The sequence below is a fragment of the Rana temporaria genome, chromosome 4 (assembly GCF_905171775.1).
Source record: "Rana temporaria chromosome 4, aRanTem1.1, whole genome shotgun sequence".
NCBI classification, from domain to species: domain Eukaryota; kingdom Metazoa; phylum Chordata; class Amphibia; order Anura; family Ranidae; genus Rana; species Rana temporaria.
In genome coordinates, this window is record NC_053492.1 from 460,131,761 (window position 1) to 460,147,123 (window position 15,363).

Sequence of the window (15,363 nt, forward strand, 5' to 3'; positions counted from 1 at the left end):
CCATTGTGCTGCTGTGACAGCGGTTGTGTTGGACACCCAGGTAGGGCATGTCCACATTTGTCTTTACCTAGTGCAAAAGAGGTTTGGGTTAGACCATTGGCTGATATAAATGACCATAATTGGCTGTCATGAAAAAAATCAGCCAGTGGGGAACAGGCTTTAGACCTCCAAAAGGTGTCTGAGAATAATAGGTCCAGCGTTTGTCTTCTGGCCGAGAGCAAACCAAACCTCTTTGTTTTATAGTCAAGAGGCAAATTTTACCCTTGACTCTACAATATGGATAAGTTGCTATAAGGGATTTCCACTTTTTTTTTTTAAGCTGCATCTTCCCCAGCTGTTCACATCTCGGAAAGGTACTGGAACACGTAGGCCATTCCTTCAGAGCGCATGCGCCAGTGATGTCACTGGCTGCATGCACTGAAAATATCTCCTAAAGTCCTAAACTGTACAGGTTTAAGAGATTTTCAATACCTATAGGTAAGCCTTATTTGCAGAGGAAGTTTACTTCCTCCTTTAAAGGTTAACTTTTCAATTACCTGCTGCCTGGGTGTATCTGCCTGGTAGTACTCCCGCTGGGGCAAGTTTAAGGCCGATTGTGGTGACCGTGGTGAGGGCTGCCTTAGCAGGATTTAGGGTTTTCTTTCACTAGGGAATGGACATTGTAAGGACACAGTGGCTATGTGAGACTACATGCAGATATCCTTGCTATATATCTGTACAGCAGTAGAGATCTGTTTTACAGGATGTCTGCCGCAGTAATTGTTGTGCTATTCATATTATACATTGGATGTTCCGCTAGTTCTGCATGTGACACACATGGTTACTCTCTTGCTAGGACCCTCTGATATGTTCTTCCCGTTGCTGTATTTAGGTTCTACTTACCTGTAGCCTTCAGGGGTGCTCCAGTCCATTGCTGTATGTTCTACCTGAGCCAAATGGTGGGCCCAGTAGATTTATTTTTTTAACAGAAAGGACAGAAAGACCCAGTAGATTTCTTAACTACCCTTTTACATTATTATACAGACTATGGGGGTTGATCTACTATAACTGGGGAGTGCAAAATATGGTGCAGCTGTGCATGGTAGCCAATCGGCAGCTTCAATTAAGCAAAATAAAAATGGAAGCTAAATGGTTTCTATGCAGAGCTGCACCCGATTTCGCACACTCCAGTTTTAGTGGATCAACCCCTATAGGGGCTTGTGTGTATCCTTAGCTGGTCAAGTCCTGTGTAACTTAGTACTAGGTTAGCCTGGAGCCTATATGTGTATGTTGTTTATGTACTCAAGCTTTTTTTTTTCTTTGCAGTGTAGGTCTCCTGCATTTGGTTTTTATATCCCTCTCTTGAGTGGATCTTATACCTGAGGCCATATGTAATATTCATGGTCTGCCCTTTGGGAAGAGCTTTCCAGCTTTTTTTTTTTTTTCCTCCCTAATCTATTAAGTTCTCTGTTATCCTCTGAAGTGATGTCCTTAAAGACAATTTGGGAAATCCAAAGTTAGACTTGCTGGTAACTCTTTATTTCCAGGAGTCTTCCAAGGACATCAGGATTTCCACCCTTGAGTTTTTTTATTTGTTTTTTTTTGTAGATGTTTTGCTTCTGATTGGGTTCTTTTGGTTCTTTTTTATACCTGACCACTTTGGCAGAGGGACTTTCTTTAAGCCCAGATTCACACTGGGCTGTGCGACTTCAGCTGAACTTGCACGATTTCACTCCTGCTGGTCAGTCCCGATTTGGGCCACGATTAGACACATCTGTGCAGGTTTCTACACAGATGTCAATGTAAATCACGGGCCGAAATCACAAAAAATAGTACAGAAACTACTTTTTGAAATCGGTGAAGAGCCGCAGATGCGGCGTCACACAGATTACGACGGTGCAATTGCCGTCGATTTGACGTGTCAAATTGCACCAGTGTGAACCAGGGCTAAATGTGTTTTGGAGATGCTTTTTCTGTTGCAAGAGGAAACTATCTCTCTCGTGCTTTTCCTGGAAGACTCCTGAAAATAGAAATACTGCTAAATCTTGCTCGATTTAGCTCATTTCCATGTCTCTAGTGGAAGATCAGTTGTATGTTGTCACTGAATGTAACCAGAATATTGAATATTATCTCTCAGGAATTGTACTTCATAAGATTATTTCTGTGCTCACGGGGGCGTCTAGTACCATAGTACATAATGAGACACTTTTGTAACTTGTTCAACAAATCAGGATATTAATAGATAAGTCCGAGATACTCTTTGGAGTATAAGAATGTATTTAGCTGCCTCCGACTTTTCTCAGAGTTCAGGGAAACAGTAGATTGTTGTAGCAGTAGTAAGGTTCCAGATAAAATCCAAAATGTTGGGCCCCCCGGGAGCTTAATATTCACTGAATATTTACACATTCTGTTACACTTACAATGGAAAGCGATCTTCACCAGTGCAATGTCCATGTTCCCCCTCCATTGCCTGTGCTTCCATTTTCACCCATCCTCTTTCCAGGTTCATAGTCTTTGGACATCTTGATTGATGGGGATGATGTAACTCCACACACAAGCACACTACTGCTGACCTCCTCTTCTCAAAATGCTGATGGCCTAGTTCTCATTCTCTGAGTCAGGAACTAGTTTGCAGTTAAGAAGTTGTAATTTCACTGAGATTTGCTGCATGCTTGCTCCAGCATTTTAAGAAAAACAGATACTATTGCAGCCTACATACAGGTTTCCTTAAATATAGCATATAGTTGAGCCCTAAAATCACCTCCAACCTATTGGTGCTCACTGCAATTTTTTTTAGAAATGCTTGATGGATCTCTGGTCCTCCCTCACAAAGCAGTATGCCCATATAGCCAAATGTATTTCTATGATGGGAGGAATCTGTAATTACAAGTCATCAATGTAGCTTTAGGCTGGGTTCACACTACTACACTATTTTCATCCTACTTTGCTCTGTGTTCAATGTTTCCCTATGAGAGCGTCTTGTAGCGTCCTACACAAGTCGGTCCGACTTTGAAAATGCTCCCTGTACTACTTTTGGTCCTACATTGATCCTACTTCAGGCCCATTGAATATCATTGAAGTCGGACCAAAGTAGTATCCTGTTCATGAAAGTAGGATGGATGTAGGACCAATGTAGGATAAATGTAGGACCAATGTAGCAGAGCAAAGTAGGATGAAAGTAGTGTAGTAGTGTGAACCCAGCCTCAGAGACTCCTTTTTGATAGCTTTTGTCTTATGGTCATAATGCACAGGTTGTTAGTATTAAGTGGGGTACACACTATAAAAAAAATCGAGCAAATGATTTTTGTCGATGTCTCACAGCAAATCCGAACCAATGAAAGAAAATTTGTACGAAAATTCTTACAAATATTCTCGTACGACAAAGGCTTTTTTTGTTTGTTTCTGATCATGAGCAGTCTTTTTTATGATTTTTCTTGTACAAAAATGGTACACATTAAACGAAAATCGTTCGTTTCTGTTCCCGTACGAGAGTTCGTCCCTTCGGGAATTTTCGTACGAAAAGTCGAAATCGGCTGTCGAAAAGTTGTGTACACTATACGAATATTGTACAAAAATTCTTTAGACGAAAATGTTCGTACGATTTTCTTAGTGTGTACGAGCCATTAGGTTGCAAAACTAAATTCAATAAAAAACACAATTTCATTTGGAAATTATTTTATCTCATTTTGCTGTCCAAAAAGAATCCTGTTTACCCAGATGGACAAATTGGCAAAGTGCTTCACAAATCTATTACAAAGTATATGAAGTCAATAGTAGTTAGAATCAGTGTAGTGAAGGCCAATATAGTGATATCAAAGATGGGCATATCAAACGTGTTTGTAATGTCATTTGTTTTTAATTTTAAAAAAAGCAGACCTTCCATGGCAAACGGAATGTCTGCTTTTTTTCCCACCCCCCCCTGCCCACCCCAACACAAGTCGCTTTAAATATTTGCCCTGACCTCCGAAGCTTCAGGGAGGCACGGGTTCTGGGAGCTCGAAATCCTTTGAGAATACTCTTCAGCTGGAAGAGAACGTGAGATCGCCCGTTCCTTTCTAAAGTGTTGGAGGCCAGGGTCGAGATAATAAAAAAATTTGGGGGGGTTGTGAACAGTTTTTTTACAAATAGGGCAAGATGGCCCTTCATTTATCAATGAAACAAAAGCCATGTGTGTCACCCAAAGCAACCAGATACTAAAAGCTCCTTGAGGCACATTGATAAATGTAGTCCAGAAATGTTGTCTTTCCTGCTTCACCTGTTAAACCAATAACTCCAATATCTAATTTGTTTTTAGTTCCCGATTTCAGTCATGCAATGAGGGAAACCCCCCAACAGTTACATTTGGTTTAAATCATTCAGCAAGACAGTTAGTTGCTAACCAGTCAGTGGAGCCCCAATAATTGTCCCCTTAGATTGGTAATGCTAGGAAATGTAGAAGTTTTTTGGTCCATCTTGAAGGACATACAATATAAATTTAACACTAAAGTCCCCAAAGTGTTCTGCCCATCATTTTGGTTCTAAATTTTGTCTCCCTCTTCAGCGATTAAAAACTCCTTTGGCCAGTACCTGAGTTGTGGTCTCTCTTCTCCATGACTGTTCCAGATCCTAACATTATGTGCAAAGCTGTCTTTAAAAAAAAATATTAAATAAAAAAAAAAAAAAAAAAATTACCTGTTTTGTGCTGTGATGCCATGTTAGCCGATCAGGTGAAGGATGTGTAAAGGCAGTCAACCAGCCTTTCCCATATTGAGTCTTGAATAGTATGAGCCATGTCCAAGACTTTCCAACAAGCTTTCAATAAAGACGTTGATTTTCGTCTTGCTGTCTGCTATATTAATCACTTAAGCGGCATTTTGAGTTTTCTGGTGTAAACTAAAATTTTACCCCTGTTGTAGACCTTTCCATGTAGTAACACAGTGAGGTTCCCCTTTCCAAATTTGTCCTTCATTTTTTCCAAGAAACTTACATTTAGATTTTTCTTGAAGTCCTACCTGCAGGTAAATTCAGATCCATGGCGTGCCGTGACCCAGTTAGAACTCAAAGTTGAACTCACTTTTGCCATACATGACTTGGCTTTTACTTGGTAATCAAATGGCCTTTTTATCATGGAGTCATCTTTGAAATAATTTTCATGGATCTCTTGCCAATAATTTATATATTTACAGCTCGCAGTACATTAGCCTGGTGGTCTTTGGGAAGAATGCTCCCCTTCCAGAATGCTAAAAAGATTGGTGGTTGTAATTGTATCTCTGAAAGTCAGAAATTGCTATTTGTTCAAGGAGCCCCCAGAAACATCTGGAGGAACCCTGGTTGAGGAAGGCTGTCGTAAACGTTTCTGTAGGAGTGCCAAACGAGCCGAGTTAGGTGAAAATTGTCTGGAGTTTAGGTGTATTGCAGTTGTTCAGTTATAGATGGGCTGTTTATCTTCTTAGCCAGCTCCACTTCAACTTTTCAGCCCAAAAGGGCTGACATTTTGCTTTGGCACGTAGCTGGTAGAGATTGTCAAATATTTCCCTCCTTCATACAAAGTAGAAAACTTTCAATAACAATCACTGCTGAAACTTACCAGATTATCACAAGCAAATCTTGGTCTATCGTATTGCTTGTCTAAATTAGACCTTAGCTTCCTAATAAAGGGCCAACAGGGTTTCCATTTTTAATTCAGTGCACGATGGGAGTCACCAGGGCCGGCCCTACCATGGGACCCGATGCTACCATTGTACCAGGCAGCACTTTCAGGGGGGCAGCAAATTACCGCCCGCACGCCACCCCATTCCGCCAGCTCTGCTGTCCACTCCACTGTGGGGCTAATTGCCACTCCCCGACCACTCCTCCTGTTCCGCTCTCCGCTCCACTGTGGGGTTAATTGCATGAATAGAGCCATAACAGGTAATTTTTATACTCCTATATATATGTATAGAGCCATGATAGGTCCACTTTAGTTATCATGATATAAAATGATGGATGTGGGGGCATTTTGGTGGGCAGCATTTCATTCTTGGTACCAGGCAGCACAATGTCTTGGGCCGGCACTGGGAGTCGCTCACGTTACTACACAACAAAGGTTAAAGTTTAGTTTAGCCAGGAGAACACTTTTAAGCCATGGCTTCATGCTTCTTGTCAGCAAAAACTAGAACTGACTGTGCTTTGTAATGTACTAAACACAGTGAGTCGCACACAGCTTCCGTAACTTGCTAATGGCACAATCCAGGCTGCGACAGTGATACTAAAAGGCAAAATACAAAATAGAGTATCGGAGTGTTTTATCTGTAAAGAAAAATGAATAGGAATCCATAACGTACGAATGGCTCCTGAGGACGACGTCTCCAGCTTGACCAATCAACTGCTGGATAACGTGGCTCTCTAGACCGCCTCGGTCACAGCGGGCAGCAAGCAACACGACCAGCAAAGCACGAGATGGGCAAGGCCTTGGTTCTGTCTTTGTTTTGGGGGTAAATAGCTGTGTGGTGTTGAGTGATTGTACTGATTTCTTTTGTCCCTTCTTAACATCAATCCAGTTCAATTCTGTAATGACCAACAAAGTAACTCATGGTATCGACAAAATTGTAACTTACTATACTTAATTTCCCCGTCTGCTCTCCTAAGAATCCAACCTAACCGGGATGGTGGTTGTGGAAATGCATGGTGTTAATTCCGTTTTAATCTTTGCATGTATTTTGATTATTTTTTTGCCTTTGGTAAAAAAAAGAGCATTTTCAGAAACTTGCCAGTGACCAATCAGTTTCTGACAATGCTTGTGAAGATCTGTCATTCTGTAATGTTTAGCAGGCAGTTGGGTTTATATATTGACAGTATGAAGGACAATGGTATGCAGAAACCCCTAGCAAGCAATCGGAATTCTTTTAGCAATTAATCAGTAGTGTTGGTAAAATCTGATTGCTTGCCATGGGTTACTTCACCCTGTTCTTGGCGCTATTCTTTCAAAAGCTCAGAAAGGCTGCCATATGCATTCCCGTCTGAGCATTCATGATAGCTTACTGTTTAATAAATATAACCAAAGAAAGGATTGAGGTACAGCTCTAATCTAACCTCACTTTTGACTGTTTTTCCTGTCTACACTAATCATATTGATTAATTTAATTTCCTTACCTTGTATATTGGTGGAAAAACAGATTTGCTGTACTTCACTCCTTTCTCAGGTGAGCTGTTGGCAGCTACATTACATGGCTTTTGCCCAGCCATCTTGACTCTCTTGCTGATGGTCTAAAGGCAATTTGTATATCATATGTGAATGACTTTGTCCTTTTGATGATCCTAGATGGGTGAAAACGCTGAAACCAATGAAATGGTCAATGGATCCACAGAACAGAGAACAAGTTCGAAAGAATCCAGCCCGATTCCATCACCAACTGCTGACCGCAAGTCAAAATCAGGAATGCAGGCGCAGACTGCCGCCACATTACCCGCCAAGACGCAGGACATGCCTTCTGCTCAGTTTGAAGGCGTCCTACATCGTAAACATGAATGGGAAACGCACAACAAGAAAGCCTCAAACAGGTGCGTACTAGCTGGTCTCTTAGGAAAACGGCAAAGTTCATTAGTGCGTTGTTTTTTTGGTTGCAACTTGGATAAAAAACAAAGTTGTAAATGTGTATGGGGGCATGTGATCACTCAAGACTAAATTACTAAGGCCCCTTTCACACTGTGTGACTTTTGGTGTGATTTTAGGGAATGCCTATGTAAACTTGAGGTCTATGGACCTCAACTTGCATCAAAGTACAGGGACTACTTTGAAATCTGATATGAATGGTTATTGTGAATCATGGGGTACGACTTGTCATGCGACTCTGATGTCCAAAGTCGCAGGAAAAGACGCACACGTGTGAACGGGGCCTAAAGCTGGCTATACACAGTGCAAATCTATTTTCTGCAACCACGCGTTGCAGGAAAGAAATTTGCAGGATTTCTCCCATCAACACAGGGGAATCGGCAATTGTGGGGGTGGGCATGGGAGACAATTGCTGATACCCCTGTCAGTGTTGATTGGGGAGGGGGGGGGGGGGGGTTCCGTAAATCTCTTTTCTGCAACCTGTGATTGCGGGCGGTGGAAGCCATCCTCACCGGAAGAAGACAGTAGCAGCTGCTTGAGATAATCGGAAGCAAATCTGGCTGGCTGGTATTGCCCAAGTTGATCAATCAACTTGGTACATTCAGCCTGCCCATTTAACGGTTCGAATCTCGGCCAGTTTCTGCTGAACCGCTCAGATTTGAACAGTGTATGGCCGGCCTTGGTTACATATATTATAAAACAAAACAAGTTTGAACACACTTATTTAGTAAAGCATTCTTGTTCCAAATGATCAATTACCAAGGCAATTAGTAACCAGTCAGAATTTAACTTGTAATAGTCTAAATGAATCCTGATTGGGTAGCTGTTCAAGTAGAATTTCGGGCAAAACCTACTCTTAAAAATGCTCCCTCCTACCACTTATTCTGACTAACATGTGTAAGAAATATCTGTATACCCATCTATATTCAGGCTGCTCCGGTCACATGATCCAGCTCCCATATGTCGGCCAACGACGGCTGCAGGGGAGAAGAGAGCACTCCGACAACAGCTGATAATGCCTGGGAGTGGGGGCGTCACCCATAGGCTTCATTGGCCCATCCGTTGTCGGTGCTTCCTCTTCTCCCCTGCACCTGCTGGCTGATACGGGATCACGTAACCAGACTGGAGCGGCCTGAAAATAGGTAAGCATACGGATTGATCTTACACAGGTTAGTCATAAGTGTGTGTTTTGGGGGGGCACCCCTCCACGGTGATATTAAAAACAATAGTTGGGCTTTACATAAAAAAAAAAAAAAATGTCTTTGTTCCCTTTAAGTGTTAATAGGCATCCTAAATATACAACCATACATGTTTTATATATATATATATATATATATATATATATATATGTATATGTATGTATGTATATGTATGTGTATATATATATATATGTGTATGTGTGTGTGTATATATATATATATATATATATATATATATATATATATATATATATATATATACACATACATATACACATACATATACATATACATATACATATATATATATATATATATATATATATATATATATATATATATATATATATATACATACACACACACACACACCTCATTTATTTTTCTTTAACATTCTCCAGGTTTCCCTTGGGGGTTGGATTGTGTAATTTGATTTGCTGATTTTGTTTCCTGTAGGTCTTGGCATAATGTATACTGTGTGATAAACAATCAAGAAATTGGATTTTACAAAGACGCCAAAACTGCAGCTTCCGGTATTCCCTATCACAACGAGGTCCCGGTGAACCTGAAGGAAGCCCTCTGTGAAGTAGCAACTGATTACAAGAAGAAAAAGCATGTATTCAAGCTCAAGTAAGTGGCCTGCAACTCTACCTCCTCTCCCAGTGTTTGTTCCTCATATTTATGTCTGTCAGGAATCTGAACAGCTTTCAGTAAATGAATATGCATAGTTGATACATATGTTACAATTGCAATAATTAAAAATTGCTTTTAAAAAATAATAATTCTTAGAGAATAGGTGCAGGAACTCAACCACACCCCTCCCCCCTTCACCCAACCACATTGCATGGTGGGTGTGACCAAATTGCAGTGGAAGGATCTTACAGGGGCATTAAATACCAGGTAGTGCGTTACGTTGAATTCAGGGGTACCCTACATACCGAGTTCAGTTTCAGGGGAGCCCTATGCTCAGATTGACAAGTTCAAGGGTGTGATACATAGAGTAAAGAGCTCAGGGGTGTGCTTTGTAGAGAGTTCAGGGGTGTGCTTTGTAGAGAGTTCAGGGGTGTGCTTTGTAGAGAGTGCAGAGGTCAGCTCTCACAGGCTCTCCACATCTCGCTTTCACCTCTCCACATCTCGCTTTCACCTCTCCACATCTCGCTTTCACCTCTCCACATCTCGCTTTCACCTCTCCACATCTCGCTTTCACCTCTCCACATTTCACCTCTCCACATCTCTCCTCCATCCCCCACCTGCTCTTCCTCTCACTTTCAGAAAGATCATTGGTCAGCATCTGTGCAGCATACCACATGGTGCCCCTCCCCACGCTGCACCAGTGTCTCCTTTTTGTCCCTGACGTGAGTGCAAGGCAGGCAGGGATTGGTGAGAGCTCCCAAGAGGAAAGCTGTCCTTGCAAACAAAAAAGGCTTCTGTGTTTACAAGTGACAATGGTAATTGAAGAGTAGAGGGCGAGAGCTGGAGGTGGTAGAACTCCCTTCCTCCATGTCCTGGCTGAAAGAAAGCACTGGGTGCGAGGGCCACAGCAACATGTGGTTTAGGGTAATTCACCATCAGGTCTTTTCCACCATAGATCTGTATCGAGCTAGAACTTATACTGGCTTTTTCATGGTGAGCACTAGGAATAGTGAGTTGGTGGCTGGCATTGCCTCTTCAATGCTGCGTAAGAGCCAGTATGTTGTTCCAGGGAACCACTGCTGGCGTCTGATTTAAAAAAAAAAAAAAATTGTTTTTTGTTGTGATCTCAGAGCTGTTTTTTGTATTATGCTGTGGAATCGGGTCAATGATCATTTATAGCCCTGTAAAAATAAGCAGGTTGACTGTTATTTGATTGTAATGTTTGTGTTGTGTTTTTTAATTTCAGACTGAATGACGGTAATGAGTACCTCTGCCAAGCCAAAGATGATGTAAGTACCCCTCCTACACCACTGACCATTTCAAAGTGACGACTATTAGGCTTGTTTTATAAAATGTTTAGCAGACGGTGCGATTGCCTCCAGCAAAACCAGTTGGCTATTCACAAAGCAAAATTCAATTAATGGGATGTCTTGTCGGATCCGCTTCCCCAACATCCTTCGATTGGAAAATATAAGAGCTGGGGAAAAATTGTTGGCCAAACAGTGTCTACATCCAGTCGGGTGCAAAACACTGTCCAGGTATTTTGAAAGCCGACAGCACCAGCTGTCAGGGTACAGCAGCCACAATGGGAGATTCATCCATCTTTCCATGAGGCCGCGGAATGAAGAAAAATAAATCTATGGGTGTGTGTGTGGTTGGCTTATAGTTATACTATAGCCATTATTGGAAATTGTGTGCAGGCAGTTGCTCTGTATTACATTCAATGTCTCTTCTGCAACAAAGGAAACCTAGCTGCCTGCTCGCAGTCTTCTTTGTAATTTACACTGAGCTGTGCAAGTGCAGCTCAGTTTACATTCCAGCACAGCGCCTGTGCAAGCGCAGGAGTGATGTCATCCGGCCAATGACAGCTGCAGCCCGGCATCTGGAAGAAGCCGGGTAGAAAATGTTGGCACTGGTAATGGGCGTTGGACCATTAAAAGCTAGGTAAGTATCGCAAAGTTTAGCTTCGCTTTAAAGTGGTTGTTGGCCCACCTCTTTCAAATCCTCCCATCCTCTCTGTACCATAATAAGTGTCTCTGTGTATTGTAAGTGTATGTCCATGGCTCCCGACACTCAGCTGACTTGTCAGCTCTCTTCTCTCTCGGCTCACAGCTGCAGTGGGCGGGACCAAGCCCTCCCGCTGACGTCAGCTGGGAAGTAGGAGGGGGAGAGGGCAGACAGTCCGCTGAGTGCCAGGAGCCATGGTCATATAGGTACAATCCGGCAGATTTTTTACATTACACAGGGATAGTCTAGATCAGTGGTTCTCAACCTCGGGTCGGGACCCCCTTGGGGGTCAAATGATGATTTACCAGGGGTCACCGAATCCTGGGCTGTTCCTGAAGCCCGCATCACTCTACCACTGCATTTTTGCAGCCACCCAGCAGGGCTATCCCTGGAGCATGTGGCCACCCATCTAGGCTGTTCCTGGAGCCCGCAGCCTCCCACTCGGCCTCTTTGTAGGCGCCCATTCAGTTTATGGCATGGCTGGGGGGGGCAAAGACTAGAGGTCAGCTGACTGGTGAGGAATGTGAAGTGGGAGAGGCTGGAGGAGACCCTATCTCCTGATTTCAGCATAGGTGTCACTGCTACGAGACACCACAGAGCTGGAGACACAGTGAAGCCAGAGACAGTGAGTGACACTACCTGCGATTATAGTTGCCATTAAAAGGATTCAGGGAGCGCTAAATGTCTGTGGATTAGGGGCATAAATTACTTGTGTTGACAACCCACTACGAAAATAATTTTACTGTTAGGGGTCCCCACAACTTGGGAAATTTTATCAAGGGGTCACGGCCCTAGAAGGTTGAGAACCACTGGTCTAGATAGTCCTGATATATTGTGGTCTAAGTACAGGGAAGGGCATAGCCAGGCAGGATCAGCCAGGTATTACAGGTGAGGGAACAGGATCTTATTGGGCCAATCATCTGTAGTCGGAGCATTATCCACCACATATGCAATGGGGGTTATGTATGCATGTAGCTGCGTGTTGGGAATGCCTACGATTGGTCCATAGGGGACGGCTTCCTGGTGCGGATGACATAGGACTAAAGAAACTCCTAAGCAGCTACTCCCCGCTTAACACCATAACTCCGGCACTACATGCTCACTCCTTAGAAGAAAAGAGCCGCCACACCCTGGATGAATCGCATACTTCCACGTGTACTGTAGCACATCTACAAACATGACAATAACAGTCCCTGCCCCAGGAAATGCCCCATCTAATGCATTTCGCCTAGGCAGGGCTTAATTGTACGCCGAAAATGGTTACTTCCCGGTGGGTTTTGGACTGGGATCTTTCCATGCCTGCGCTCATCCCTACTGCCCAGCTACCTGCAAATTTACTCTAAAATCAATGGTGTTGGTGCCACTTTCTGCATCGGTTTTAGAACCCCCCCCCACCCCCTTCTCACGTGTGGTGCTTCTTGAGTAATGAAAGGAGTTGGCATACGCCCCCCCCCCCTGTACATGCCATACGAGTGATTCATAAAATGAGGGCTTTGATCCTTGTTGTGACAATACACGTGACACGTCTTCTGTTTTCCCGTAGGAGGAGATGAACACATGGATCCAGGCCATCACAAACGCAGTCACGTCAGACAAAACCGAGGTGTCCCTGAGCACACAGAGCACTCCAGCATCCAGCCGCGCCCAAACCTTGCCAGCCAGCGTCACCGTCACCACCGAGTCCAGCCCCGGCAAGCGGGAGAAAGACAAAGAGAAGGACAAGGAGAAAAGATTCAGCCTGTTTGGAAAAAAGAAGTGAACTCCAACCTAAAAACAAAACAAAAAAAAACAAAAAAAAAAATGATACAAACCACTGCACTTCTATACTATTTTTCTTTTTCTTTTCAGTGAAATGTCAGCATGCAAGCTCAGAACCAATACATTACTCTGTGCCTAATGTTCCCCCAATGTGATTCAAAGATAATAAAATAAAAATAAAAAAAAACTATTTATAGAATGCTGATAAGACACATCTGACTTGAGGGACATTGGGCATCTATACAAGAGGGAGGACCATTCTTTTTTTTTTTTTTTTATTTTTTTTTTTTTTTTCTTTTTTTTTTTTTTTTTTTTTTTTTTTTTCTAAGACATTGTAGATTAAAATCTAAATATTTAAAAAAAAAATCCTCAATTTTGTGAGGCTGTCTTGATAACAACCCACACTCTAGATACACTGATACGATGCAAGGCAGCGGTGCTTTTAGTAATTATAAAAAACAGTCGATCATCTGAGGTAAAAGAATACATTCAGGCACCTTCATCACTACCGTGCACACAGGAGTGAGCACCAAATCTCTTTATTATAAAACAGCAGTGTACATAAATGTTAGGTAACTCACAGCTTTCAGCTTTGGAGGAAGCACAAGTCCCAGCATGCCTGCTAGGCACATTGGTTCTTGTAGTTCCTCTTCTGCTAGGAGGTCCTCAGTTACCAGGTCAGATGCACAGGAGTATTTGATAACCAGAGTGCAGACACACAATTTGTTTTGTTTTTTGCCTGTAGAAGAATTGATGCTCCAAGCATCAACGCAACATCACGTGTGTGACTTCCGAATGTTGGAGTTTTGTTTTTTTTCCACTTGTTAAGGGGGGAGGGGGAGCTGTTCAGATATTGTCAGCCCACAGCTCGTCAACTTCCACAAGGAGAAGTCTAAACTCCTAGACTGGAGCTCTGCCCGTAAAACGCTCTGCCCGTAAAACGCTCCTACGCCAACGCCCAGTCCCTTTCAGCATTGGCTGATTTCAGAAAAGGGTCCAGAACTCTTACACAGCCCTGGGGGGAGAAGTTAATGAGCTTTTGGGTTACAAATCGTTGAACGGCCCTCGGTGAGCACTAGGAAAGCGTTTATCTCTTTCCTGGAGAACCTTGTTTTGGAAAGAATAGCAGTTTTAAATACTCTTGTAATTTAAAAACAACAAAAAAACGAAAAAAAAAAAAAACTCTTTGTTTTTTGTTTATATTTTTTCTGCTGAAATACACTATATTGTATGTTTCTGATTTAATTCCTAGTACAAACTATAATGAGAACTAGCTGTATAATAAACTCTTTAAAGGAATCCTCAATGTTAAATGTACAAGTGAAATGAAGCATTTACTGGAACAAAAAAGTAATGTTACTCAACTGATTACTTGCTTGTCGGCTACAGCACTGTGTGTTATAATTTTTTGCTACATTATTTTGCTATTTGATACATAGTGTGCATTTCTCTGTCACTGTAACTATTGTAATGAAAATTTTTGACATTTTACTGCACAATCAGAATGACATTTATTAGGAATAATCTCCTCTCAATGACTGGGCCTGTAGTCCTGGAAATGGCTTTCAGTTGAATGGAACTGTGCCACTAGAGGCGGGGGGCCTGGGGGGCTCTGAAGACCTCCGTCAGTTGGTGAAGGGCGGCCTCCGAACTCCTTTCCCACCTTGTCTGTGCTCATCGGAGAAGGGGGGGGCCCCGTCCTTCACCAGCTGCCGCACGGGCTGAGGGGCTGGCTTGGCCCCTGTTCTAGACTCTTACCTTATCTGTTAAATATATGCTATGTCATTAAATGCTTTTAAAAATGACAATCACTGGGAGATGTCGGTTTCTTTCATTGCTTGCTGTTTAGGCTCCGGTGTTCATTGTTATTTTTAACACAAGAAATACGAATAAATCAATCACTTTTTCTCTGATGAAAAGTGAAGGAAATGTGTTTGAGTGTAAATGGCGACCGCCTATGTATCAAATATGAACGTGAGATTCCAGGGCAGCGCTTTTCATTTTATATTTCAATTTTTTTTTTCGGACCAATGCACACCTGAGATGGGAATGAGGGACACCTACTAGCAAATGTATGTAGGCATAGGACACACCCCCTTAACCACTTAAGCCCCGGACCTTTAGGCAGCTAAATGCCCAGGCCAGGTTTTGCGATTCGGCACTGCGCCGCTTTAACAGACAATTGCGCGGTCGTGCGACATGGCTCCCAAACAAAAT

General features: G+C 42.6%; 1 protein-coding gene across 5 annotated transcripts in view; it reads left to right on the top strand.

The window, feature by feature from the left end:
* Nucleotides 1-14,957, top strand: part of SPTBN1 (spectrin beta, non-erythrocytic 1) — a 296,583-nt gene extending 281,626 nt beyond the window's left edge. For all 5 annotated transcript variants that reach the window (XM_040351645.1, XM_040351648.1, XM_040351649.1 and 2 more), the window contains 4 exons: nt 7,259-7,497; nt 9,205-9,378; nt 10,628-10,670; nt 12,932-14,957. In XM_040351645.1, the coding sequence (XP_040207579.1) occupies nt 7,259-7,497; nt 9,205-9,378; nt 10,628-10,670; nt 12,932-13,147 (672 nt within the window). In that variant the 3' untranslated portion in view covers nt 13,148-14,957. The remainder of the gene's footprint in view (nt 1-7,258; nt 7,498-9,204; nt 9,379-10,627; nt 10,671-12,931) is intronic.
* The last annotated feature ends 406 nt before the right edge of the window (nt 14,958-15,363 follow it).